Raw genomic sequence first — 23636 nt, forward strand, 5'->3', positions numbered from 1 at the left:
TAAGCTCCCGCCCACGACGCAGCCCTGTTGTCCATCAATTTTCTTGGAGAGGACATGGGAGACCTTTGTCGGTAGTCATCTCCTGCGAAGGCCTTCACTCCTTCCTCTGGGCAGGAAGCACCCCTCACTCTGAATCATTAGCCCAAAGCAGTAAGTGCAGCGGGCCTGGCCCCACACCTACAGGAAGAGCCACAGCGTGAGGCTGGCATCCCTGGGGCACGACACAACCAGGATGTGGATGAAATAGATGCAATATCTGGAGGTTCTCTTATAGGTGGCTCTGGCCTCCTGGACACTTCACACTGGTCTGGGAGCTGCCCTCTCAGGGCCCAGTGACCTTTTCAGATGCAGACTCCTGCAGCATGGGTCAGCAATTCTTCCCTTCCATGGGACAGGGATTGGTTGCCTGTACTTGAGGCCAACACTGACTAGGGGGCCTCATGCCTGCCCCCGTTCCAGCCCCGGAGAGCAATGTGAGCAAACCCTCCTGTCTCTGCAAAGCCAACCACTGTGGCATCACCTCCTTTAGGGAGCCCTCCCAGATTGTCCAAGGTGCTCACCTCCTTTGGGGAGCCCTCCCAGATTGTCCAAGGTGCTTGAGGGAGGGAGGAATAGGTTGTTCTCCCGGCACCGGGCCTGCACTCCTGGGCAGACGCTGCATGCCTGTCCTCAGGCGCGGCCCTGCTGCCACCCCCTCGGGGGCTCGGAGCGCGACAGCAGCTTAGGGACGCCTCCCGCGCCCAGCACGGTGCACCCGGGCCCTGAGGTCCTGGCCGAAACGCGCCAAGTTGGGGGTAGGTGCAGCGCCCCCATACCCCTCCGATGCGCGCCCTGGCGACGGGAGGCGGGGCCGGGGGCGGGCGCGAGCTGGCCGGGGCGGGGCCTACGGGGGGCGGGACCGAGGCGTCCTATAAGTGGTGCTGAGCGGGGCGCGCGCCCGGCCACAGAGCGAGCGCGCAGCAGCGGAGATAGCGGCGACCCCACCGCGCATCCGGCCAGGCCTCCGGCGCCCCGCGCCCCCCGCGCCCCTGCGCCCCCGCGCCCCCGCGCCCCGTTCTTCGCACCGAGGCCCCTAGGCCCGCCAGGCCCCCTTGCCGGCTGCCCGCCAGGCCCCGCGCCGGCCCGCCCGCCTCCCAGGACCGGCCCGCGCCCCGCAGGCCGCTCGCCGCCCGCGTCGCCATGGGAGTGGAGGGGTGTACCAAGTGCATCAAGTACCTGCTCTTCGTCTTCAATTTCGTCTTCTGGGTAAGGCCTGGGCCGGGGGCCAGGGCGGGAGGGGACGGGCACACACCCCACCTCGGGGAAGTCCCGCGGCCGCGTGCTAGGCCCCGCGGGCGCAGCGCGGGCCGCGAAGTTGTGGGGCCACCTGTGGGCTCCAGGAGCGGGGTGGGGGGTCGCCCGGGGCCGCCGCGCCCCCCAACTTTGGGGCTGAGGGCTGCGAGCCGAGTTTCGGGGCCTCTGTGCGCGGGGGCCCAGCTCTGCGGCCGGGCCGGGGCTTCTGGGGGCCGCCGGGCAGTTCCCGCTAAGTGATAGTGATGGGTGCGGTGGGCGCGGGCCGGGACCCGAGTACCCGGCCGCCCCTCAGCTGAGGAGGGGCCTGCGCGGGTCCCTGGCCGCGGATTCCGGACTGCTGCTTCGCGGGGACGAAGGGGGGGCTCGCGGGCGGGACTCCTGGCGCCCCGCCCCCATGAGCTCATCAAGGGCCGCCGCCCCTGGATGGTGGGGCGGGGGCGCACACTTTGCCCGAGGTTGGGGGCGATCCGCCTCACTCTCTCCCCAGCCCAGCTAACTCGCCAGTCTGCTGTCACCACCCGGGACCTTCCCGGGGGTCGCGCCTAAAAGGACGTCACCGCTGGGATGGCCCAAAAGCTGGGGTGCGCGCACCCTGGCTGTCCTGTCTGGGGGCCGATCTCCCTCTCCTCACCCAGACACGTTCCAGCCTAGGCCTCCTCCCAGAAGGGCTCTGGAGGCCTTGCAGGAGTGGGGTCCCGCGGTTCTGAGTTGGCACAAGGAAGAGAGTGGCACCAGGGGCCTGGAGTGGATGGCAGGGTCTGGGAGTGGGGCCGCTGCTTTGGAAAGAGGGGCCCCCACGCTGGGCATCTTTGGGTGCCAACGTGGGTGGAGGAGGGTCTCCTGCTGAGAATGGCTTTCTCCTGACCGCAGTCTTTGCTGCTGGGAAGTGACTGATGGGCTTTCGCCTTTTGTTTCCATTTCCTGTCAGTGTTGGAATTGGGGAGGGGGTGGAAATCCCTTCTTGGCCTGGAAGGACTGGAGTGGGTGTCCATGATGGTGGCCTCCCCGCAGCCACGCCCCTGGGCAGACACTGCAAGCCCCTCCCCGTGTCCCCCCAGGCTGTCACCCCCTTCTCGTGGAAGACTCGGCTGATGTCCCAGTGGACCGAGTGTTTCTCAAGTTGAGGCAGGGAGGGCAAACTTTTAAAATGGCCCCTGGAGCCAGTGTGTGGGACCAGAGACATCTGTTTCCCATCTGGACTGTGAGGATCCCAGTGCGGATCTGGGGCAGGGAGATTGTTTGGACGGGGAAGGACAGAGGCTGAACTGAACTCTCAGCTGGGAGAGGAGTGGGGCGGTCACATCCCACCTTCCCCAAGACCGACTGTTCTGCACAGTCTGCTTGGGACACTGGTGGGAGTCACTGTAGCCTTTGGCTCTGCCCTGGCAGTGGGGGCAGCGAGGCCATCTGGGAGGGGCTTGCCCTCCCCAGGCACAGCCCTGGCACCTCGGCCGTTGCTTAGTGGTGGCCTGCTTCAGCCCAGGCATGTGGGAGAGGCACGGGACACAGGATGTCCCTCTGCCGGCCCCTGGAGCCCCATCCCCTGATGAGGAGAGTGTGGGCCTGGGGGCGGGGGCTGAAGGGGAGTCAGGGAAGGGAACTTCTCTGGAGGTGGATTTTTGCTCTCTGGACGATGCGTCACCGCTGGGTCACCGCTGGGTGAGTCCCTCCTGCCTGCCCAGGCTGAGAGGTCTCCCTGGCAGTCCCCCGGGAGTGTCGCCACGGCGGGCCTGGAAGTTTCCCAGGCAGCTGGGGTGGAGACCTGACGCATCCCAGGGATGCTTGTTATTAAGGCTCGAGGAAATGTCTCCAAGGCCTCACCACTCCTCTCCCCAGGGCCCGCTCCCCGCAAAGCATTGAGAACTGAGTCCGTTCACAGTCACTGTGGACCCACCCATCCACTGGGGCTCTGTTGTAGCCAGGAATGCCAGGCTGGGTGAGGTGAGGTTGGTGGGCACCACCCTGGTGGACCCCCCTCCACCGTGGTGTCGCAGGGTGTGTGGCTGAGAGCACAGTGCCATGGGCTTGGGCCTCCCTCAGTGGAGTCCCCACCATACTGCCCTGGTCCTGGGCCTTGGCCTCCCCCGTCTGCAGTGGGGGCCCTCAATGAGCCTGCCTCCTGGCGTTGTTGGTGGATTCACTGACATGCCTGAGTGTTGACAGGGGGCTTGGTACAGGAAGGGCTCAGGGTGTGGGGGTTGGCCAAGGGTCCAAAGGGACCCCTGCCTCAGAGAACCCAGCCCAGGCAGGCAGGATGTGCAGTGGGGAAGGGGCTGCAGGAACCCTGCAGGGCCCAGAGGGACTCAGTGCAGTCCCGTGGGCTCAGGGGAGGCTGGTGGGGAGGAGGTTGACAATGCGTGTCTGGATGGGGCGCTTGTTAAAAGTTCCATTTTAGAGAGGAAAAAGGCCTTGCCTGTGGGAGAAGGCAGCTGGGGTAGCCTGACCTCTTTCACAGAAAGGAGCCCCCCCACACACGCACAGGCACTCACACACACGAATGTGCACACACCCTCACTCCCACCTGCACACACACTCACACTCTTGCTGTCTCACTTCCCGAGCCAAGGTGCCAGGGGGAGGTCCGGGCAGCGTGCACCTGCGCCCTGACCGCTTTGGGGGCCAATGAGAACTGGTCTCCCTGGGTGCGGGGCTGGCCCAAGCAGGGAAGATATTGCAGACACCCTGGCCAAGCAGCGTGGAAATCCTGTCCCTTGGGTGGGTCTGGGAGCCTCCATCAGAGGCGGCTGGCACCTGAGACCCACTGCTGCCAGGAGCAGGGCAAGAAAGCCTGTGTCCCGGGGCAGGGGCAGGGGACTGGCCCATGGGAGCCTTGCCTTCCTCTTCTGTGAAATGGATATAAGAGTCTTCTCCTCGGGGGCTGGCCAGGGAGCCCAGGAGAGGTGTCACCGGTCCCCGCAGGGAGAAGAGCTGTGTCTCCTGCCTGGGACTGGCTGCTCCCCCAACCGAATGCAGCTGGTGGCCACCTCCCAGTGGCAGGGCAGCCAAACCCGGCCGGGAAAGAGACTGATTAGAAGCCTCACTAACGGGTATTTCTCGCTTCCAGACAGCGCATGACTGTCACTTGGCAGGTCTGTTGCCGTCCTTCCGGGAGAGGGGCTGCAACCCTGGCAGGCGCTGTGGGGGAGGGGGGCTAGGACATCCTGTGCCTGGTTTCACCAAGTGGGCGTGTGGACTTTCCCTGGCTCTCCCAGGCTGTCTGACTGCACAGCTTTGGGGAAACGGTCACTGGGGCAAGCAGGCTGAGAAGAGGAAGTCTGTGGTTTGTCCCTGCTACAGACTGGCCCCAGTGAGGCCGTCCAGAAGTGCAGGGCACAGAGCGAAAGCAAGGAGGTGTGGGCCTACTTTCCTGGTCGCCCCTCTGGCTGGCTGTGTCTCTACCGCGTGCTGACAAGTCACCCACCCTCCCTGAGTGCACCAGGGTGCGTGCCCGAAAGCCCTCCATTCTTTCCTGGGTTTGAGGGTCCTTCTCCTACACCCACCCCAGTGCCCAGTTCAGCTCAACTTTCAGAAATCTGATTCACCCCCAATCCCTATCTCATAACTGCTTCCAAGCCCAGACAGGGAGACAGACCCCAAACGATCCCCTATTTCTATACCTGAAATCCCACCATGGGAAGAGCTTTGCTCATAGAGTCAATAAGGCTTAGAGTCCAGGCACCTGTGCGAGGGAGCAGGTGGTCACCCTCGTGCCGGCTGCGGATTGGAGAGGACCCTGGGGATGGGGTGGGGCTGGGAGGAGCCAGGTACCCTGCCCCTTGCTTGGGCCCCACCTCCCTGTGATCCCAGCTGGGCGCACCGTGGGTGCTGGGTGGTCTTCCACCCCTGCAGGTGTCTGACTTGTTCCCAGCACCCCTTTGGGCAAGAAGAACCAGGCTTACCCAGAAATGGGCTTCAGTGATCTCCACTTCCGAGTCGTCCCCACCTGCCTGGTAGGACGCAGTGGCACCTGGTATGCTGGACAGCCTTCCAGGAACCTCTGGACTTACTCAGTGTCCCCCAGCCCTGCACACACATTCTTTGTGTTTCTGGGCCCAAACTAAGCCCCCCAACCTGGGCTGCAGAGCAGGTGCTGAATCATGAGAGACCCTTGAGGGTCCTCCAGGTAGGCCCCCAGTGCTGGAGGAGTCCCCTCAGGCAGGGGCCATGCCCAAGGGCATGGAAGGTCAGCTGGATCTCGCTTTCGGGGCTGTAGGCATCCTGTGCTAGCCACCAATGCCATGGCCTTAGGATGGCCAGAAGGCAGCTGCCCCCCACTCCCCACACGAGGTTTTTGAGGGCTGCGGGCTCAAGGAGGTGCGGTAGGGCTGGGGGGCCAGGGGCGCAGAGCTTGTAATTCCCTCTCTCCCAGATGCGGGTGCCCCAGCAGGGGAGCTTCGAGAGTCCAGGTGTGAGATGCCAAATGCCAGGGGCCTGAGAGGAGGTTGCGTCCAGCTTGGCCAGAGGCTGGTGGCTCACGCCCCCACCCCGCCTTGCCCTTCTGTCTGGAGCTGTGCCCTCCCACTACGTTTGGAAAGTGATTGCTTCCCTCTTCCTCAGCCCCTTGGGCTCCCAGTTATGGAAGTGGTGCGATTCGGAGAAGGTAAAGGATGGGAGGGAGAGGGCTGAGTGATGGGGACCCCGCAGGGCACCCTGTGCTGTGTTACATGGAGCTCCAGGATCAGGGCAGGCGGGCAGCCTGGGGTCCTCACTTCTGTTCCCAGCCAGACCAGGCCCCTCACAGCCTGCCAGGAGCATGATATCCAGTGCGGTGTAGAACTAACCTCAAAGCTCAACCCCAGGTAACAGCGTAGGTAAAACACATGACCATGACAGGGCATGAGGCTCACCCCAGGACAGGTGAAGGATCCAGGCTGATGGGGGCCCAGAACAGTCCTGATCCTGGAGCTCCTTTCTGAGTGGGACCCCAGGGGTTTCCGAGGGGCCACGGTTTGGGAAGCACAGACTCCAGCCCCCACCCCATCCTGGGCCCCTGGGAGCTCACCCTCTCACACAGTAGATGGGGCAGCCACAGGCCACTCCTCCACCCCCCGGGACTCGGCCTGACCTTGGGCCTGCATGGAACAGTCTTTCCTTCTGTCCCCGAGAAGATGAAGGCAGCTCAAAGGAAGTAGTCCCCACTCTGCGCTGGGCAGGCTCCGAGCCTGGAGCCACCCACACCGCCCCAGGCTTGCCTGGTGATTATCAGGCCCACTGGGCAGTAAGGAAGCCACGGTTCCAGAGTGGTGGCTTGTGAGGAGCCCCAGCTGAGTGGGGTGCCTCTGGGGCGGGTGGCCACACCCAGGCGGGAGCAGGTACTGGCTCTTGACCAGGCTGTGTTGGGCAGCATCTCAGGTGCAGCTGGAGCCCCTGAGCTGCCCTGGGCCCCTCTACCTGCTCTCTGGTCCTCTGCCTGAGGCCACCCATCTCCCGCCTCCCGTCACCCTCCCTCAGGGGCACTGGCCCACCCAGACCTTTTTCTTTGAAGCACATGGCCCTGGGGTTGCCAGCCACCCCACAGCCCCTTGCCTGGCTCTTCCCCAGTGGGTCACTGGGACTGTGTTGACACACCCTTCCTACAGGGGCCAATGGGGTAGAGGAGCTTCCCAGAGCAGGGATAGGCTTAGAGTGGAGCAAGGGACTTCCTGGCTTCCCTGCCTTGGGAACAGCTGGCCCTGGAAGGGGCTTGGTCCTCGGGGCACCGGTGCCCACCACCCCCAATGCCTGGGAGACACCAGCATCCTCTGAGCCTGTGCCCATCCTCCTGGTCCTGAGGGAAATGACTCCTCACATCCCCCCAGCAGGCGGGGCCCGAAGGCCAGCATCCTCGCCTGACACCTATTTTTAGATGCTGAGACAGGCGGCTTCCTCGGGGCCAGGGGCCAGGGGCCCTGTGAGTGGAGCTTCCGCTTCCTGGCCTAGGAGAGGATTCCTGCTCCTCTTCCCTCCATGCTGCCTTCCCGGCCCTGGAGGCCACAATGGGGTCGGAGGGGCAGCTGCTCACCACCTAGGAGGGCCTGAGAGGGCCCCACATCACCCAGGGAGGAGTCTGGCCCTGTCCCCAACCTCCACACCCAGGCCTGGCACTGCCCCTTCTTGGTGGGCGGAGAGTGAGGGGTTGGCCTGCGGGGACCCAGGCTGGAGGGGCCATTCACCTCTGGCCCCCAGCGTCCCTTCCTGGAAGCACCTTGGCGAACTGCTCCCCTCCTTCACCCAGTATCTCCAAGGAGACTTCTTCCCTTCCTTCCTACCTCAGGGCCTCACTGTCCTCCTGGAGAGGGTGTTTCAGGCCCCGGCACCTCCCAGTGGCTGAACCAAATGGGCCTTTCCCGGTGTGTTTCCTGCTTGTGCAGTCCCTGGGGTGGGTGAGCAGGCACAGAGCCCGCAGTACGGCCCTGCCTGGTGACCCCTCTCCCCAGGAGCATCAAGGGAGGGCCTGGGCTAGAGACACACAGATGCCTGGCCTCTGTGTAAAGGCGGGTGAGCTGATGTACCATCGTCCTCGTCCCCCACTGGGGTGCCTGGGCAGCACTTGGGGTGACCACTTGGCCCGTCTGGGTGGGAGTAAGGTATGGGTGCAGCGACCAGATCCCTGCCCCTTCCTGCAGCTGTGGGGGTGTGTGTGCTGGCGTGGAGAGCTCCCACCTGAAGTTCTGACTCCCGGCTGTCTGGGGCCTGCGGGGGCAGCGGGCAGCTGGCATGGGTAGGGGAGCTGCCCTCGGCCTGCCTGGGCAGCGCCTGCTGCCTTTTGCTCCCTTTCAGCTGCTTCTTGGAAACAGCGGACAGGCTGGGCAGGAACCCAGTGTGCTTGGCAGCCCCCCCTTTTGAAGTCGATTCTGTTATTTATTAATTCCCAGGAAGGAGAAAGAAACAATCCTTCATAGAGTTACAAACACTGCTTTCAGTAGCCTTGCAAGGAGCCCTCCAGGAACCCCACAGGTTACCTGGGCTCCATCCTGAGGGCCACCCTCCATCCCCAACCCCCAGCACCGCATCTTGTGGGGTGGGGTGTCTCGGGAGGTGGGGCGCCTCGGGAGGTGGGGCATCTGGGGAGGTGGGGCGTCTCGGGAGGTGGCGTGTCTTCGGAGGTGGAGTGTCTCGGGAGGTGGGGCATCTGGGGAGGTGGAGTGTCTCGGGAGGTGGGGCATCTGGGGAGGTGGAGTGTCTCGGGAGGTGGGGCATCTGGGGAGGTGGAGTGTCTTGGGAGGTGGGGCATCTGGGGAGGTGGAGCGTCTCGGGAGGTGGGGCATCTGGGGAGGTGGAGTGTCTTGGGAGGTGGGGCGTCTCGGGAGGTGGGGCATCTGGGGAGGTGGAGTGTCTTGGGAGGTGGGGCGTCTCGGGAGGTGGGGCATCTGGGGAGGTGGAGTGTCTTGGGAGGTGGGGCGTCTTGGGAGATGGGGCATCTGGGGAGGTGGAGTGTCTTGGGAGGTGGGGCGTCTCGGGAGGTGGGGCGCCTCGGGAGGTGGGGCATCTGGGGAGGTGGAGTGTCTTGGGAGGTGGGGCATCTGGGGAGGTGGAGTGTCTTGGGAGGTGGGACATCTCGGGAGGTGGGGCATCTGGGGAGGTGGAGTGTCTTGGGAGGTGGAGCGTCTCGGGAGGTGGGGCATCTGGGGAGGTGGAGTGTCTTGGGAGGTGGGGAATCTCTGGGGCCGGGCCACTTGGGAGGCAGGACATCATGAGGGCAGGGCATCTCAGAAGCCGGGCACCTCCAGAGCCTGGAGTATCTTAGGAGGTGGGAGCTGGTGGCAGAGAGGCGTCCCACAGGCAAGCTTTGAGCAGGGAGGTGCCTGTATGGATGTCTCTGTGGGGAGAGGGATGACAGGAGGTCCAGATTCCAGCGCTTATGACGCCTGTGTTGGAGAGCCGGGTGCTGCTGTGCAGGCTGAGTTGTGTGGGTGTCAGCTTCTGCACTTTTATTTCCTGGTTTGTAGACAAGGCAGAGAGAGGCTGAGATGGGCCTGAGGTCACCTAGGTGAAAGGCACTCAGCAGCCAGGGCCTTGGGCTGCCCTCTACCTCATCACCATGAAAGCGGGACTCTCTTTTAACTGACATCCGGGCTCCATAGTTACTCCAGTCCTAACTCTGATTGATCCTAAGACTGCACTTCTAAGGACACGGCTTTGGTGTTTCCCACGCTGCTGCTTGCCCCTGGGAAGCGTTGGCTCCGCCTCGGAAGAAGTTAGCACCAAGATGGCAGCCTGGAGCCTTTGGGGCCCAGAAGAAACACTGGCCCCCAGGAGTTCAGTCATCAGGGACTTGGGACGTGGGGGCTTTTCAAACAGCTTTATTTAGACGTGATTGACACACAGTAAATGCAGATGTTTAAAGGGACCAACTTGGTAACTTTTGACAGATTTATACCCCTGTGAAACCATCACCAACTCCCCAAGCGCCTCTGGGACCCTTGGGATCCCTGCTTCCTGCCCCTCCTCCCCGTCCCAGGGCAACCACAGGCCCTCGCTGTGGGTGCACACAGCATGCATTTCAACAAGTGAACTCAGAAGGCCCTCGTGCACCGTTGCTGTTCTGCCTCTTTGGTTCAGCACAATTACCCGGAGGCGCACCCGTGCTGTGGCGTGCCCGTCGTCTCTGCACCCGTGCTGTGGCGTGCCCGTCGTCTCTGCACCCGTGCTGTGGCGTGCCCGTCGTCTGTTCCTTTTTATTGCCGAGCAGGGTTGCACCCACGTGTGCAAGGCCGCGATGACCCCCAGGTCCACCCGTTCACCGGTCAGTGGGCATGTGGGTTATTTCCATTTGGGGCATTTACAAGAAACGTTGCTAGAACATTTGTGTACAAGTCTTGTGTGAACCTGAGTTCATCTCTCTTGGATAAATACCTAGGCGTGGAGCAGCTGGGTCATGTGAATGTGGGTTTCACCACTTAAGCAGCAGTTTTACATAACTGCCAAACTGTTATTCAAGGTGGCTGGACCGTTTTACAGCCCCCGTTGCGTGCGCCCCACTCGCCTCGCCCAGCAGCACGTGCTGTGGTTGGTCGTTTTCATGGCAGCCAATCCTCCGGGTGTGCTCAGGCCGTGGCTGCGGCTTGACCTGGGTTTCCTGGTCCCTAGCGAGGTGGAGCATCTCTTCGTGTGCTTATTTGCTGTGTGCGTATCTTCTATGGGGAAGTGTCTGTTCCTATCTTTTGCCCATCTTGTAAAGCTTGGGTTGTCGGTTTGCTTGCTTTTGAGTTTGGAAAGCTCTGCATACGTTCAGGGCACAGGTCCTTTACCAGGCCCTGCCCCGTGTCTTTCGGAGAGCAGGTGGCTTCCGCGTTCCTGACTCTGGGGAACGCTAGTCCTGCCACGTGGGGTCTGTTATGGGGCAGGGGCACCTCTGCCTTTCCCACCACGGGGCGTGGGGCTTTGGAGCTGCCATTGCCCTCCCTCGTAGGTGGCCCTAGGGGAGCCCCTCCGCCTCCATTTCCTCATCCAGAAACTGGGGGTGACCATCACCACCACTGTTGTCACCTAGCTCCAGCTCAGGGTCCCTGCTGAAGGCCGGAGAGCCCGGCGCGGCCCCCTGTGGGTCCATGCTAGGGCTGGGAAGACCAAGGCCCAGGTGAGGCCTCTGCCCAGTGCCTGGCACTCCTTCCTGCCCCATTTTTCCACCCAGGGTGGCTCCCGACTGTTTCTGGTGGCCTCGGGGACAACTGAGGTGGGCAGGCTGGCGTCACCCCCATTTCCCACTGTCCTACCCACCCCCTCCTGGCCCAGCTGTTTTGCCCTATTAAAAGTCACATGGGCCCTCGGGTCCTTCCTGGTGTTGACCCAGGCTCCTCCAGGCCCTGCAGGCCAGGACCAGCCTTCCCTGCAACCCTCAGCAGAGGCCTGGGGCCGGGGCTTGTCTGGGGGCAGCCTCCCCACACGGCCCTGGAGTCTGAAAAGAAGCCCCTTCCCAGAGCCCAGCAAGGAGCTGCAACGCGGCCTGGAGTCCCACCGTTAGCAGGTTTGGGGTTTAGGCTAAGCTTTGCTGTCACTACCTTTCTGTTAGGACGTTGTGCCCATTAGATGGGGTCATCCCCTCAGTGCCCAGGCTAGAGGAGAGGTGGTCCCTGCCCAGCCAGGGAGGGCGTGGGGTGGATCAGCCCCTATGGAGCAGCTTCCGAGCCAGGCACGGTTCCAGGATCAGCTCTGTTTCATAGAGGGGGACACTGAGGCACAGGGAGCCCAGGGACCCTTCCAGCGGCCCCGCAGCTCCTGTGGCTGAGTCAGGGTTTGTCGCCAGGTCTCTGTGGGGATGAGGCTCCCCCATCCACCTGCCCCACTCTGTCCTGGAACAGCTCTCAAAACGGTCTCCGGACCACAGTTTCAAAACAAAATAAGCGATGTTTTCAGAGGCCCTGGAGGAAGCCAGAGTTACCACGGCAACTCTCGGCCTCGCCACCTCCTCCCACCAGGCTGCAGATGGAGCCAGCTCAGGAGGGCAACAGGGTGAGGACAGCCAGGCTCTCTGGGGCCACCCCCCAGCCCCCACCCTTCTTGCCTCTCCTGCACTGTCCACGACCCTCCCTGTGCTCCCACGGGTGTAATGGGCCCAGAAGAACTAGGAGCTGTCTGCTCCTGCAGGATTCTGGAAGTCGGGGGCCCCTGGCCTCCCTGGGGCCTTGTCATGTGAGGGGCACACTTGGGGTCCCAGCTGCCAGATGGCTTCCAGTACTGCCCGCAGGTGCCCGTCGGGCCCTCGGTGATTCTAACACACCTTCCCCTCAGCACGGAAGAGCTTCAGTCTGGGGCCTGGGCAGGGGAAGTAGGCTGCCATCCTCTCTAAACCAAAGTATGAAAATTGAGTTGAAACTCCCATAGGAGGGCAGGAGGTACAGCTCCTCAGAAGAAGGTCTGAGAAACCACAGCCCAGGTGGTTGTGTCGGGTGCGTGGAGAAGGTGCTCTGGCAGCCCCGCTACGGGGGACCACCAACAACCCCTTTGGGGTGAGAGCCCCACCAGGCTGGAGTGCAGCAGCATTGTGGTCACAGCTCACTGCAGCCTCCAACACCTGGGCCCACAGTCTGCCCACCTCAGCCTCCCAGGTGGCTGGGACCACAGGCATATGCCACCATGCCCAGCTAATTATTTTTACTTTTTGTAGAGATGGGGTCTTGATATGTTGCCCAGGCTGGTCTTAGACTCCTGGCCTCAAGCGGTCCTCCTACCTCGGCCTCCCAAAGCGCTGGGATTACAGGCGTGAGCTACCACACCTGGATAATTTTTTTCTCGGAGACAGAGCCTCGCTCTGAGACCCAGGCTGAAGTGCAGTGGCACAATCATAGCTCACTGCAGCCTCAATCTCCTGAGCTTAAGCGATCCTCCCATCTCAGCCTCCTAAGGTACTGGGATTACAGGCGCTTGCCACCACGCCCAGCCCCCTCTGGCCTTATTGTTTGCCAGGCCCAGCTTAGGTCCCAGAGGAGGGGAGGCAGGAGTGTGAGGGGAAGGGGGAAGAGGTATAGAGCCCCCAGCTCCTCCACCCACCCGAACCCTCACCGAGGCCCTAGACCGGCCTGCCTGGGGAGTCCTCAGGGCTTTCCTTGGGTGTGGGCCATGGTACTGGGGCCCGAAGCTCACACTCTGCTGGGCACAGTCCCCTGCCCACCCCCACCTTAGGGCCTTGCTTCCCTGGCAGGGCCGTTGGAGCAGGAGTGGGGCTGTCCAGGTGGTGGTCTTGGGTACAGCTCCCGGTTTCTCTTCTTTTTTTTTTTTTTAAGCTTTCGGTTTCTCTTCTGCAGTTGACTGGCAGCCCTGCATCTGTGGTGGGGTCGGCGCCTGGTGCTGGTGAGGCAAGGCCTCAGCTGCTGGGACAGGACCTGCCTGGCACCCAGCTGGTGGCAGAGCCAAGCATTCCGACTCAGCTCTGGGAGCAGCTGCCTTCTGGGCTGACATTCTCCGCTGGGGAAGTTGTGCCCTCATCGCCCCGGGTGTCTCCTCACCTGGCTGATTTCATCTTGTGTCCCCCTGCCTCCTCCTCCAGGAAGCCCCCAGGGCCTGGCCCTTTGTGAGAGTGGCATGGAGGAGGAAGGCAGACTCACCCAGGCCAATGGGAGCCGGATGGTGGCCACACTTGTGGGGCCCCGACCCCACAGGCTTCTTTAGAACGCCCTGGCGTGGGTGGTCCCTGCCTGAGTGCTGCGTACGGCTGTCTGCCAGACTGGGTTTTAGGGGATTCTCGTACTGTCCTCCTGGGGCAGCAGGGGGTAAAGCCTGACCCACCCAGACTGTCCAGCAACAAGGGCCTCCTATTGTGGACCAGGGACCCTGGAACTGACTGTGTCCTAGAGATGCACTGTTCCCAGGCTGCTGGAGGGTTGTGGGGCCATGTTTCATGCCTGGGGCGGGAAGAAACCCCAGGAGGGGTCTGAAGGGGACCCAATCCCCATCCCATCTAGCAGGGAGGAGCATCTGCAAGAGGCGACCGACGAGTCCTGGAGTGGAGGAGGGTAGGGGCAGCAGGAGGCCGAGGGGTCCTGGAGTGCAGGAGGGTGGGGGGCAGCAGGAGACCAAGGGGTCCTGGAGTGGAGGAGGGTAGGGGCAGCAGGAGGCCGAGGGGTCCTGGATTGGAGGGTAGGGGCAGCAGGAGGCCGAGGGGTCCTGGAGTGGAGGGTAGGGGCAGCAGGACTCAGGGCCACTGGTCATTTATGGGGATCACATGGCCGCAGTGTGCCCTGCATGGTGCTAGGAACGAGGGACAGAAGAAAAGCCTGTGTCCCCTCCCACCACCAGAGGGCTGGGCACTGCCCCTAGGGAGAGAGGAGGAATTGGTGCGTGCGGAGGGGGGCCTAGGGCACGTGCCTGGCCTGGTCGGATGATCAGAGTGGGCTGAGCTGGGCCTGGTTTGGGACCCAGTCTCAAGGGTAGACCCCACCTGGCTAGAGTTGGTTGTGTGCACACAGGACGACCTGGCATTGAGGGCCTCTCCTCTCTGTGAGCCCCATCCCCGCCGGCCAGACTCCCAGCACAGCCCCCTTCCTGCCCCAGCTGCTGAGCGGCAGTGCTGGGCCGGCTTCTGTGCACCCCTTCCCCCAGCCCATCTTGGAAACCACAGCAGCTTCCTTCCTCCCGTTTCCCTTCCCAGGGCTGATGGCAACAGGGATGTATCCCACAAACCCCGCAGGCCCTGGTGCCTACAGCTTGGCCCGGTAACATCAAATCCTACTCCCTCCTCCTGGCAGCAAAGATGGGGTGCCCCCACCCCAGAGTTTTCAGCACCCCCAGACAGAGGCAGTGCCCCAACGAGCTCAGAACTCTTGGGGTGGTGCCACATCCTTGCAGGAGGGTGTGGTGTTCCTGGGATGCTCAGGTCCTGGTATCACCTCTGGTCAGATGTGGAAAGTGAAACTACAGGGTGTCCAATTAAGCTTGAACTTCAGATAAACACTAGATTATTTTTTTGTATGTCCCATGCAATATTTGGGACACACTTATCCTAAAGAAGTATTCCGTTTTCATCTGAGAGGCAGATTGAACCGGCGTCCCGTATCTTCCTGGCAGTCCTGTGCTGGAGTCGCACTCCACAGGTGCAGGGCAGGGCCAGGCTCCAAGAAGATGGCGGCCAAAGCACCTGCCTCATGCTTCCTGACTCCCGGGGCTCCTCAGGGCATTGCGAAAACCAGGGCAGCAGAGCTGACACCTGGTCCCTGCTCGGGAGCCAGCGGGCAGCTCAGCAAGGCAGGAGGCTGCTCAGGCTGCGCGTGTGGGGCAGGCGCAGTCCTCTTGGTACATGTGACACCGTTCCCGCTCTTTCCCAGCTGGCTGGAGGCGTGATCCTGGGTGTAGCCTTGTGGCTCCGCCATGACCCGCAGACCACCAACCTCCTGTATCTGGAGCTGGGAGACAAGCCTGCGCCCAACACCTTCTACGTAGGTGAGTGCACATGTGGCCGCAGACGCATTCAGGGAGGGCTTCCAGGAGGAGGCAGGGCCTAGCCTTTTGGGTGAGGACATGGAGGGTGAAAGGCAGTTAGGCATGGCATATCTGGGCAGGGAGGCGGCCCTGGAAAGGGCTCTGGGCACAAGGGTTGAAATGGAGGTGGGCCTGTGGCCTGCTGGCTCCTTTGGCCTGAGCCAGGGCAGGGGGTGGCAGCCAGGCCTGCGCAGGGACTGTGTCGAGAGCTTGCTTATTTTAAGTGTGGGGTTATTTCAGGGGAGGCTCCCGGGGAAGGGTGGGGCTGGATGCCTGGGCTGCACTGAGCCTGGGAGGGAGGGAGGGATGGAGCTCAAGGGATGGAATCCAGTGAGGGGTGGAGAGGGGGCAGGGCAGGGGTGGAGGGGGGCAGGGCAGGGGTGGAGGGGGGCAGGGCAGGGGTGGAGAGGGGGCAGGGGAGGGGTGGAGACACCCCAGAGGCTGGTGTGACTCAGCTGCCTCTGCAGGCAGCTGCACCTTGCGGCCTTATTAGGCTGCGTGTGGGGGACTGAGCTGCCCTCCCCACCCCCAGGAGCAGAAGTGATGGAGGAGGAGGCGGGGAGGGGCAAGGCCCGGAGCAGGAAGAGGACCGGCTCACTGTGCAGAGCAGCACCCCTCCTCCTGGTGCCCCTGGCAGGGCTGGTGCTGGTGGGGCTCTGGGAGCATTTGTTGAGTTGCTTCTGTCCTTTAGAGGAGGCCTCTGGGATGGCCCTGTTGCCCTCACAAGCTGGGGGGTGGGTGGGGTGGGCAGCCTGTGTGTCCCCAGTCTTCAGGGCTTCCTTCAGCCGGCAGGTGCCCCAGGCCTGGAGCTGTAGGGCCAGGCCCCCTGCCAGTTATGGAGGCTGCTTGGCTTGGTTGCTGAACCAGGGCCCCAGGAGGCCCGAAATGGCCCCACACCTGCACCGTCCCACCTCTGTGCAGTCACCCCAGGGCCAGGTGAGGGCCCTGGCCACACGGCGTGCCCGTTCCTTCTTCCCCATACCCCGCTCATGGGTCAGATGGCTGGTGCTGGGGTCCAGACGGTGTCAACAGGGACAGTCCCTGTCCTCCCCAGAGACAGAAGCCTGTGGCCCACAGAGGGTTTCTGGGCCTAGCCGATTCTGGGGAGGGTCCCGTGACCCTGCCCATAGGTTCCTGGCCTCTCTCGGGGCGTGGTGCCCTCACAGGTGTGTGTCAGGAGAATGGGAAAGGCTGCTTGTCCCGGGGGCTCGTGTGGAGACACCCCCTGCACGCAGCTGGGGCGCTCCTGCCCGCGTCCTCAGAAGCACTTGGCTTAGCTTTGCCCGTGTGCCTGGGCTGTGGGCAGCAAAGCCTGGCCAGCATCCTCCTATCTCCGAGGGTGCATCTCTCCTGGGGGGCCCCTCCCGGGCCTCTTCCTCCCCGCTCCCCAGATCATTAGGGCTATTTGGGGTCCAGAAGGTCCTCCCAGCCATCCTGGGCCTTGTCCTCCAGGGCCACCAGTCCAGCCAGTGACAACCACAGCATCCCTGGCCTAGAACGAGGCTGCCCCCAGCACATTCCTCGTACTCCTGTCCAGGGACAGGAGGGGCTGCCCCCAGCACATTCCTCGTACTCCTGTCCAGGGACAGGAGGGGCTGCCCCCTTCTCCAGGACCTGGGGCTGCTGGGTGTGAGGCAGCTGTTCCTGGAAGGCGTCACTCTCCAGGCACCCAGCAGCCGAGCCTTGTGGCTGGAGCAGCTCCTGCTGCTGGACCGGCGTCCCGCCCCATGTGGCCGGAGAGGAGCTGAAGGGTCACTAAGCTTTGGGCTGGGGCAAGGACAGGGGACACCCCAGAGAGGTATGCCAGGCCTCCTTCCTGCGCCCCACTCTCGGCAGAAGCAGAGGTCACAGGCTGTGCTGAGGCCCCATGGGGCAGTGGTGCTGCCTTCACAGTGCCAGGGCAAGGCTGATGTTGGAAGCCAGGGTCTGACCCGCATGGTGTCACCGTGGTCACATCAGAGCTCCAGCCCCACAGCCGCCCACCCTCGGTCCTTGGCTGTGGTTTCCCTGGGCTGGAGGAGCCTGCTGTGGTGTTGGCCACACGACCACAGGACCCGTCACCTCTGACATGAGCTCTGCCTGGGTCCCCACTGGACGGAGACCGCTTGGATCTCCTCTGGCCGTCAAGTCCTTGCCCATCCCAGAACTGGCCTTCTGGAGCCTGAGCCTCTTGCTGTCCCCGATGCGGGCTGGGCCCTGCCGAGGGCTTTTTTTCCCAGCGCTGGGAACAGGGCGGGTTTGCTGGGCTCACTCCCCTCAGAGACGCTGCGGGTGCGGTGGGTTAGGCCTGAGGGCTTTGGAGAGGAGCCTGGGGTGGGGCTTGGGCCTGGCAGGGGGTCCGGCAGCCCTGGGCCTCCCACCTCCTGTCAGGACCAAAAAAGGCAATGCGCCCCTCCTGACCTGCACCCCTGAGTGAACCCAACCTTGCAACCCAGGAGTGTCAGGGCCTGAGGGGAGGGAGACCTGGCTCCTGGGCGCTGTGCCCACAAGGAGGTGGCCACCTGCAAGGCATTGCTGGCAGAGGCTTCATCCGATCAGGCAGGAGGCTGGGTGGCCAAGCCCTAGATCTGGGTGTGTTCTCTGCCTGGCGGTGGGTCCTGCCCCAGGCACCTTCTCCCCTGGACTGGCTGGGCAGGGACAATGGGCCTGGCTGTGAGGAGGGGGCCCGGGCTGCCTTCTGCATTGCCGCAGCGACAGGGGACAGTCCCGCCTGCTGAGGGATAGGGGAATGGGCAGGCACTGAGAGACACTAACAGCTGTCCCGAGGGTACAGGGCCCTGTCTGGGTGGCCAGGCCCATGTCTCGGGCCCACAGTGTGCCCCCCACCCTTGGACGGCGCCTTCTCCCTCCCCAGGTGTGTGCTGCCCAGCCAGGGGCCGTGGGGGAGTTCGGGAGGGCTGGCCGACATGTCCTGGTCTAGCTGTCCCAGGTGGGGTGCTGGGCTTCAGCCCTCAGCCCAGGGCCTAGGAAGCCAACTTGATCCGCCCACACAGCAGCCAGGTTCAAACGCAGGTCCCATAACCGAAGTGCTGCTGTGCAGCCAAGATGGGGGGCAGGAGCCAGCAGGGCCCCCCGCCCTCTTCTCGCACCACACTGGGGAGGCAGCACTGGTTCCGGTTCCGGTTCCTGGGCTGCCCCCTCAACCCCAGCCTACAGCGGGGCCCACCCTGTGCCTTCTGATGCCACTTCCACCCCACGCCTAGTCCCAGAGGCTTTGGGAGTGGGTGCAGGTGGTGGGTGGCGGGTGGCAGGCTGTGGGCCACACCGTAGGTGTCATCCCTGCGAAGCACCTGTCACCAGCACTCAGAGCACTCACAAGGTGCACAGTCCCCACGTGGCCTCCTCAGTCTCCGTCCTGTGTCATGGGAGAGGTAGCTAAGGCACAGAGAACTCACCAGGCCGGGCTGGGATGTGGGGTCCCTCGCCGCTCATCCCTGGCCATCAGCAACCCCACATCTTCCCAGCTGGGCGGCCCGTGGTGGGGTCGGCACCCAGGACCCTCCGGGGTCTTGGGCTGTGACGAGTGTGCAGGCACCCACCGGTGTCTCTCTCCCCACAAGGCATCTACATCCTCATCGCTGTGGGCGCTGTGATGATGTTCGTCGGCTTCCTGGGCTGCTACGGGGCCATCCAGGAATCCCAGTGCTTGCTGGGGACGGTAAGGCAGGGAGGACTGGGGATTCATGTCCCGGGCTGCAGACGCCGGGGCCCGGGAGGGGCTGGGGGCTGCGTCTAGCCCTGAGGAGGGGCCAGAGCTGGTGCTCAGGGCGGAACCTAGAGTTCTGGGGGAGGTGGCTCCTGTGCCCTGGTTTTCCTGTTTGGTTTTTAAATTAAATCCCATCATGCTTGATCTCCATCGTGGCCAGTTCCTACGTGACCGCTTTTCTTTGTCAAAAAATAGCCACAAATATAACAGGGAGCAAGCCTTAGCTCTGAGGCGAGCCTCAGCGTCCCGGGCACACCGCCCCCAGTGGGAAGCCCAGGCCTGGCTGTGCCATCCAGGGCCTGGCCAGTCCAGGAAGAGGGAGCCTGTGCCCGTTGTCTCCAGTGGGGGAAACTGAGGCACATCCCATGGCTCCCCCTTCCTGTGGGGAGCAGGAGCAAGGGCAGTCAGGGGTCATGCTGCTGCACACGCCTCCCTGGGGGCTGCAGACATCCTGGACTCACCAGCCTGTGACCCCAAACCTCGCGCCCCACCCCATCCACCCCGTCCTGCGGAGCCTGGTGCTGCGTGGGGACATCGTGGGCTTTGACGGCTCCTTCCTGGACTGAGTCTTAGTCTCTGTGCCCCAGGGCTCCACACAAGCTGCTCACTCCTCGTCAGGTCGTGGGCTGTTGACTCCCACTAGCCCCTCACACACACACCGGCTGGGCACCTGGGTGTGTGTCCCAGGTCCCTTCCCACAGCCTGCCCTCTTTCCTCCCTCTGGCCACTGCCTGGCTCCAGTTCTTCACCTGTCTGGTCATCCTGTTTGCCTGTGAGGTGGCGGCCGGCATCTGGGGCTTTGTCAACAAGGACCAGGTGAGCCTGGGTGTGTGGGTGTGCCCCTCACCCGCCACACCTCCCCTGTTGCGGGTGGCGCGGGTGGGGGGGCACCCTCCTCCCCTGTCGCGGGTGGGGCGGGTGAGGGGGGCACCCTCCTCCCCTGTCGCGGGTGGGGCGGGTGGGGGGGGCACCCTCCTCCCCTGTCGTGGGTGGGGCGGGTGGGGGGGGCACCCTCCTCCCCTGTCGCGGGTGGGGCGGGGGGGGGCACCCTCCTCTCCTGTCGCGGGTGGGGCGGGTGAGGGGGGGACCCTCCTCTCCTGTCGCGGGTGGGGTGGGTGAGGGGGGCACCCTCCTCCTGTCGTGGGTGGGGGTTGGGCTGACCCATGGTTTGTGGGAGCTCTTTGGGCTCCTCCTGGGTCCCCCGTGCTAGGAGGATCTCCAGGGGCTTTATGAAGGAGGCAGCATTGGGGCTGAGCACAAGGCCAAGCTCCCGTGTCCCAACACCCCCTGGGCAGCTGAGAGTGCAGAGTCCTTGTTCTCTGGGGTCTGGCCTCGAAGCCACCCTGCCCAGGGAGAGCCTGGGAAAAGTGCGTCCGCCTGGGGCGGGGTGGGGTGGGGACAAGGTGGGGGAGGCCCCCCCGTGCATGTGACCGCATCGCTCCCCCAGATCGCCAAGGATGTGAAGCAGTTCTATGACCAGGCCCTACAGCAGGCCGTGGTGGATGACGACGCCAACAACGCCAAGGCCGTGGTCAAGACCTTCCACGAGACGGTGCGGCCCGCGGGGGCGAGGGCGGGGAGCAGGGCTGCGGGAACCCGGCTGGGGAGTGTCTCATCCTGAACAAATCCTGCCTCCGCCCAGACCTCAGGAGCAGGAGGGGTGCCCTTGGGACCTCCAGGACCCCTGGGCTCAACCGGTCCTCGGGTGGGAACCTAGTGGGCCAGGCTGGCCCAGGGTGTGGAAAGCTCTGAGCAGCGCAGCTGAGGAGGAAGAAGGCCGGCCCCTGGATGCGTTCTGCAGTGGGGAGCGCTGCGTACCCCTGGCCGCCTCCCCGTGGGTTCCCCAGAGCCGCCATCCCCCGGGCACGTCCAGGGCTGACCTCGCACCCCCGCTCTGTGCAGCTCGACTGCTGTGGCTCCAGCACGCTGGCCGCTCTGACCACCTCAGTGCTCAAGAACAATCTGTGTCCCTCGGGCAGCAACATCATCAGCAACCTCCTCAAGGTGTGCGAGGCCGCCGGGGCCGCGCCTGATCCCCTCGCGCCGCCCAGCCCCTGGGTGGAGTCGGCAGGTCACACGGCAGCCCCACGGGGAGCGACCACGCTGGGTGGCATGGCCCCTGCCAGGGCTGCCCTGCTGGGAGGGTAGGGGTGGGACTGCATCTGGCCCACGAGGAAGGCAGGCGCCCTGCGCTGCGCATGCCGGGTGAAGAAGGTGGAGGCTCTGGGGGGGCGGAACTCACCTGCACCCCCAGCTCCACGTGTGCACTTGTGGGTGTGGATGCCCCTGACAGCCTGTAGCTGGCAGGGCCTGCAGGCCGTATAGTGCCCTGTGGAAGTTGCCTGCTGAGGCCTCAGTGAAAGTCGTCAGTGGGTGCACATCAGTGATGCTGTAGGGGTCTAGTGACACCAATGATCGTGATCTCAGGGGAAAAGGGCACAGTGTGTCCCAGGTATTTCGCGTTTATATTAAAAAGGGTGGAAAATAGAAAGCTGGCAGAGGCCGGGCCGCTGCACCCACCTGGTCCGAGGTGGGTGGGGGGTGGGGGCTGTTTCCAGGATTCCCCTCTGCACTTTCTGTGGTGACCGCGGATTACTGAGTGACAACAGGGAGCCGGGAGCTGAGGCCCGGTCCCTGACCACACGCGCCTGGCCACCCTGCAGAAGGACTGCCACCAGAAGATCGATGAGCTCTTCTCCGGGAAGCTGTACCTCATCGGCATTGCTGCCATCGTGGTCGCCGTGATCATGGTGAGTGGGCGGGGGCGGAGAGCCTGTTCTCTGGGCTGCCCCTTCCTCAGGGCCCTATGCTGACCGAGCGCCCCACCACCCTCCCGCAGATCTTCGAGATGATCCTGAGCATGGTGCTGTGCTGTGGCATCCGGAACAGCTCCGTGTACTGAGGCCCCGCAGCTCTGGCCGCAGGGACCTCTGCAGTGCCCCCGAAGTGACCCGGACACTTCTGAGGGGGCCATCACCGCCTGTGTATATAACGTTTCCGGTATTACTCTGCTATACGTAGCCTTTTTACTTTTGAGGTTTTGTTTTTGTTCTGAACTTTCCTGTTACCTTTTCAGGGCTGACGTCACATGTAGGTGGCGTGTGTGAGTGGAGACGGGCCTGGGCCTTGGGGACTGGAGGGCAGGGGTCCTTCTGCCCCTGGGGTCCCAGGGAGTTCTGCCTGCTCAGCCAGGCCTCTCCTGGGAGCCACTCGCCCAGAGACTCAGCTTGGCCGACCTGGGGGGCTGTGTCCACCCAGCCCGCCCGTCCTGTGGGCTGCACAGCTCACCTTGTTCCCTCCTGCCCCGGTTCGAGAGCCGAGTCTATGGGCACTCTCTGCCTTCATGCACCTGTCCTTTCTAACAGTCACCTCCAACTGTAATCACAACATCCTGAATCCGTCATTTAATAAAGAAGGAACGTCAGGCATGCTACCAGGCCTGTCCAGCCCCTCAGTGCCAGTGGCGTCTGAGACCTAGGGGTTGGCCAGAGGGCGGGGGAGTCCGGCACGGGTGGGGCTCGGCTCTGTGGACTGTGTGGGCTCCAGGGTGAGGGGGTGGGTTGGGATCCCTGGTGTTCACAAAAGGAGTCACTCTGTAAAATTTGCGGAGTTATTTATTCTGAGCCAAATAAGAGCACCTGTGGCCTCTGACACAGCCCCGGGAGGCCCTGAGAACTGGTGCCCAAGGTGGTCTGGCTACTTGAATTTATACATTTTAGGGACATAAGACATCGATCAATACATCTAAGATGTATGTTGGTTTAGTCAGAAAGGTAGGATGATTTGAAGGGGAGGGACTTTCAGGTCATAGGCGGATTAAAAGATGTTCTTTTTTTTTTTTTTTTTTTTTTTTTTTTTTTTTTTTTTTTTTTTTTTTTTGAGACGGAGTCTCGCTCTGTAGCCCAGGCTGGAGTGCAGTGGCCGGATCTCAGCTCACTGCAAGCTCCGCCTCCCGGGTTCACGCCATTCTCCGGTCTCAGCCTCCCGAGTAGCTGGGACTACAGGCGCTGCCACCTCGCCCGGCTATTTTTTGTATTTCTTAGTAGAGACGGGGTTTCACCGTGTTAGCCAGGATGGTCTCGATCTCCTGACCTCGTGATCCGCCCATCTCGGCCTCCCAAAGTGCTGGGATTACAGGCTTGAGCCACCGCGCCCGGCCTAAAAGATGTTCTGATTAACAATTGGTTGAGTTTATCTAAAGACCTGAAATCAATAGAATGGACTGTCTGGGTTAAGAGAAGGAGTTGTGAAGACCAAGATTCTTCTTATGCAGATGAAGCCTCCGGATTGTAAATGTTTCTTATCAGACTTAAAAAGGTGCCAGAATCTTAGTTAATTATCTCCTGGATCAGGAAATAGACCCTGAAAGGGAGGGGGATTCTCTATTGAATGTAGATTTTCCCAAGAGACAGCTTTGCAGGGCCATTTCAAAATACATCAGAGAAATATATTTTGGGGTAAAATACTTTGATTTCTTTCAGGGCCTGCTGTCACGTTGGTATCTTATTGATACAGAGTCTGTTTTGTGAGTCTTAAGGTCTCTGTTTATTTTTAGGCAAGAGTTTCGCTCTTGTCGCCCAGGCTGGAGTGCAGTGGCGTGATCTCGGCTCACGGCAACCTCCACCTCCCGGGTTCAAGAGATTCTCCTGCCTCAGCCTCCCGAGTAGGTGGGACCACAGGAATGCACCACCACACCCAGCCAATTTTGTATTTTTAGTAGAGACAGGGTTGCGCCATGTTGGCC

At 62.7% G+C, this 23636-nt stretch overlaps 1 protein-coding gene across 2 annotated transcripts; it reads left to right on the top strand.

The window, feature by feature from the left end:
* The first annotated feature begins 939 nt into the window (after positions 1 to 939).
* CD81 (CD81 molecule) lies at positions 940 to 22325 on the top strand. 2 transcript variants are annotated; one of them, XM_050757950.1, is made up of 8 exons: positions 940 to 1245; positions 15033 to 15147; positions 18747 to 18844; positions 19580 to 19708; positions 20340 to 20444; positions 20795 to 20896; positions 21556 to 21642; positions 21732 to 22325. In XM_050757950.1, the coding sequence occupies exons 1-8, from the start codon at positions 1180 to 1182 to the stop codon at positions 21792 to 21794; spliced, it is 765 nt and encodes a 254-aa protein (XP_050613907.1). In that variant the 5' UTR covers positions 940 to 1179; the 3' UTR covers positions 21795 to 22325. The 2 variants fall into 2 exon arrangements, with proteins under 2 accessions (XP_050613907.1, XP_050613908.1); XM_050757951.1 differs by having other exon boundaries at positions 19634 to 19708.
* Positions 22326 to 23636: the final 1311 nt, after the last annotated feature.

Source organism: Macaca thibetana, chromosome 14 (assembly GCF_024542745.1).
Source record: "Macaca thibetana thibetana isolate TM-01 chromosome 14, ASM2454274v1, whole genome shotgun sequence".
Lineage (NCBI taxonomy): Eukaryota > Metazoa > Chordata > Mammalia > Primates > Cercopithecidae > Macaca > Macaca thibetana.

What these genes read in the sequence shown, in the direction of transcription:
- CD81 (XM_050757950.1), top strand. Translation starts at nt 1,180, where the DNA reads ATGGGAGTGGAGGGGTGTACCAAGTGCATCAAGTACCTGCTCTTCGTC. An exon ending in CCCAGTGCTTGCTGGGGACG is followed by an intron (nt 18,845 to 19,579) that starts GTAAGGCAGGGA and finishes TGTGTGTCCCAG; the next exon opens with GTCCCTTCCCACAGCCTGCC. An exon ending in TCGTGGTCGCCGTGATCATG is followed by an intron (nt 21,643 to 21,731) that starts GTGAGTGGGCGG and finishes ACCCTCCCGCAG; the next exon opens with ATCTTCGAGATGATCCTGAG.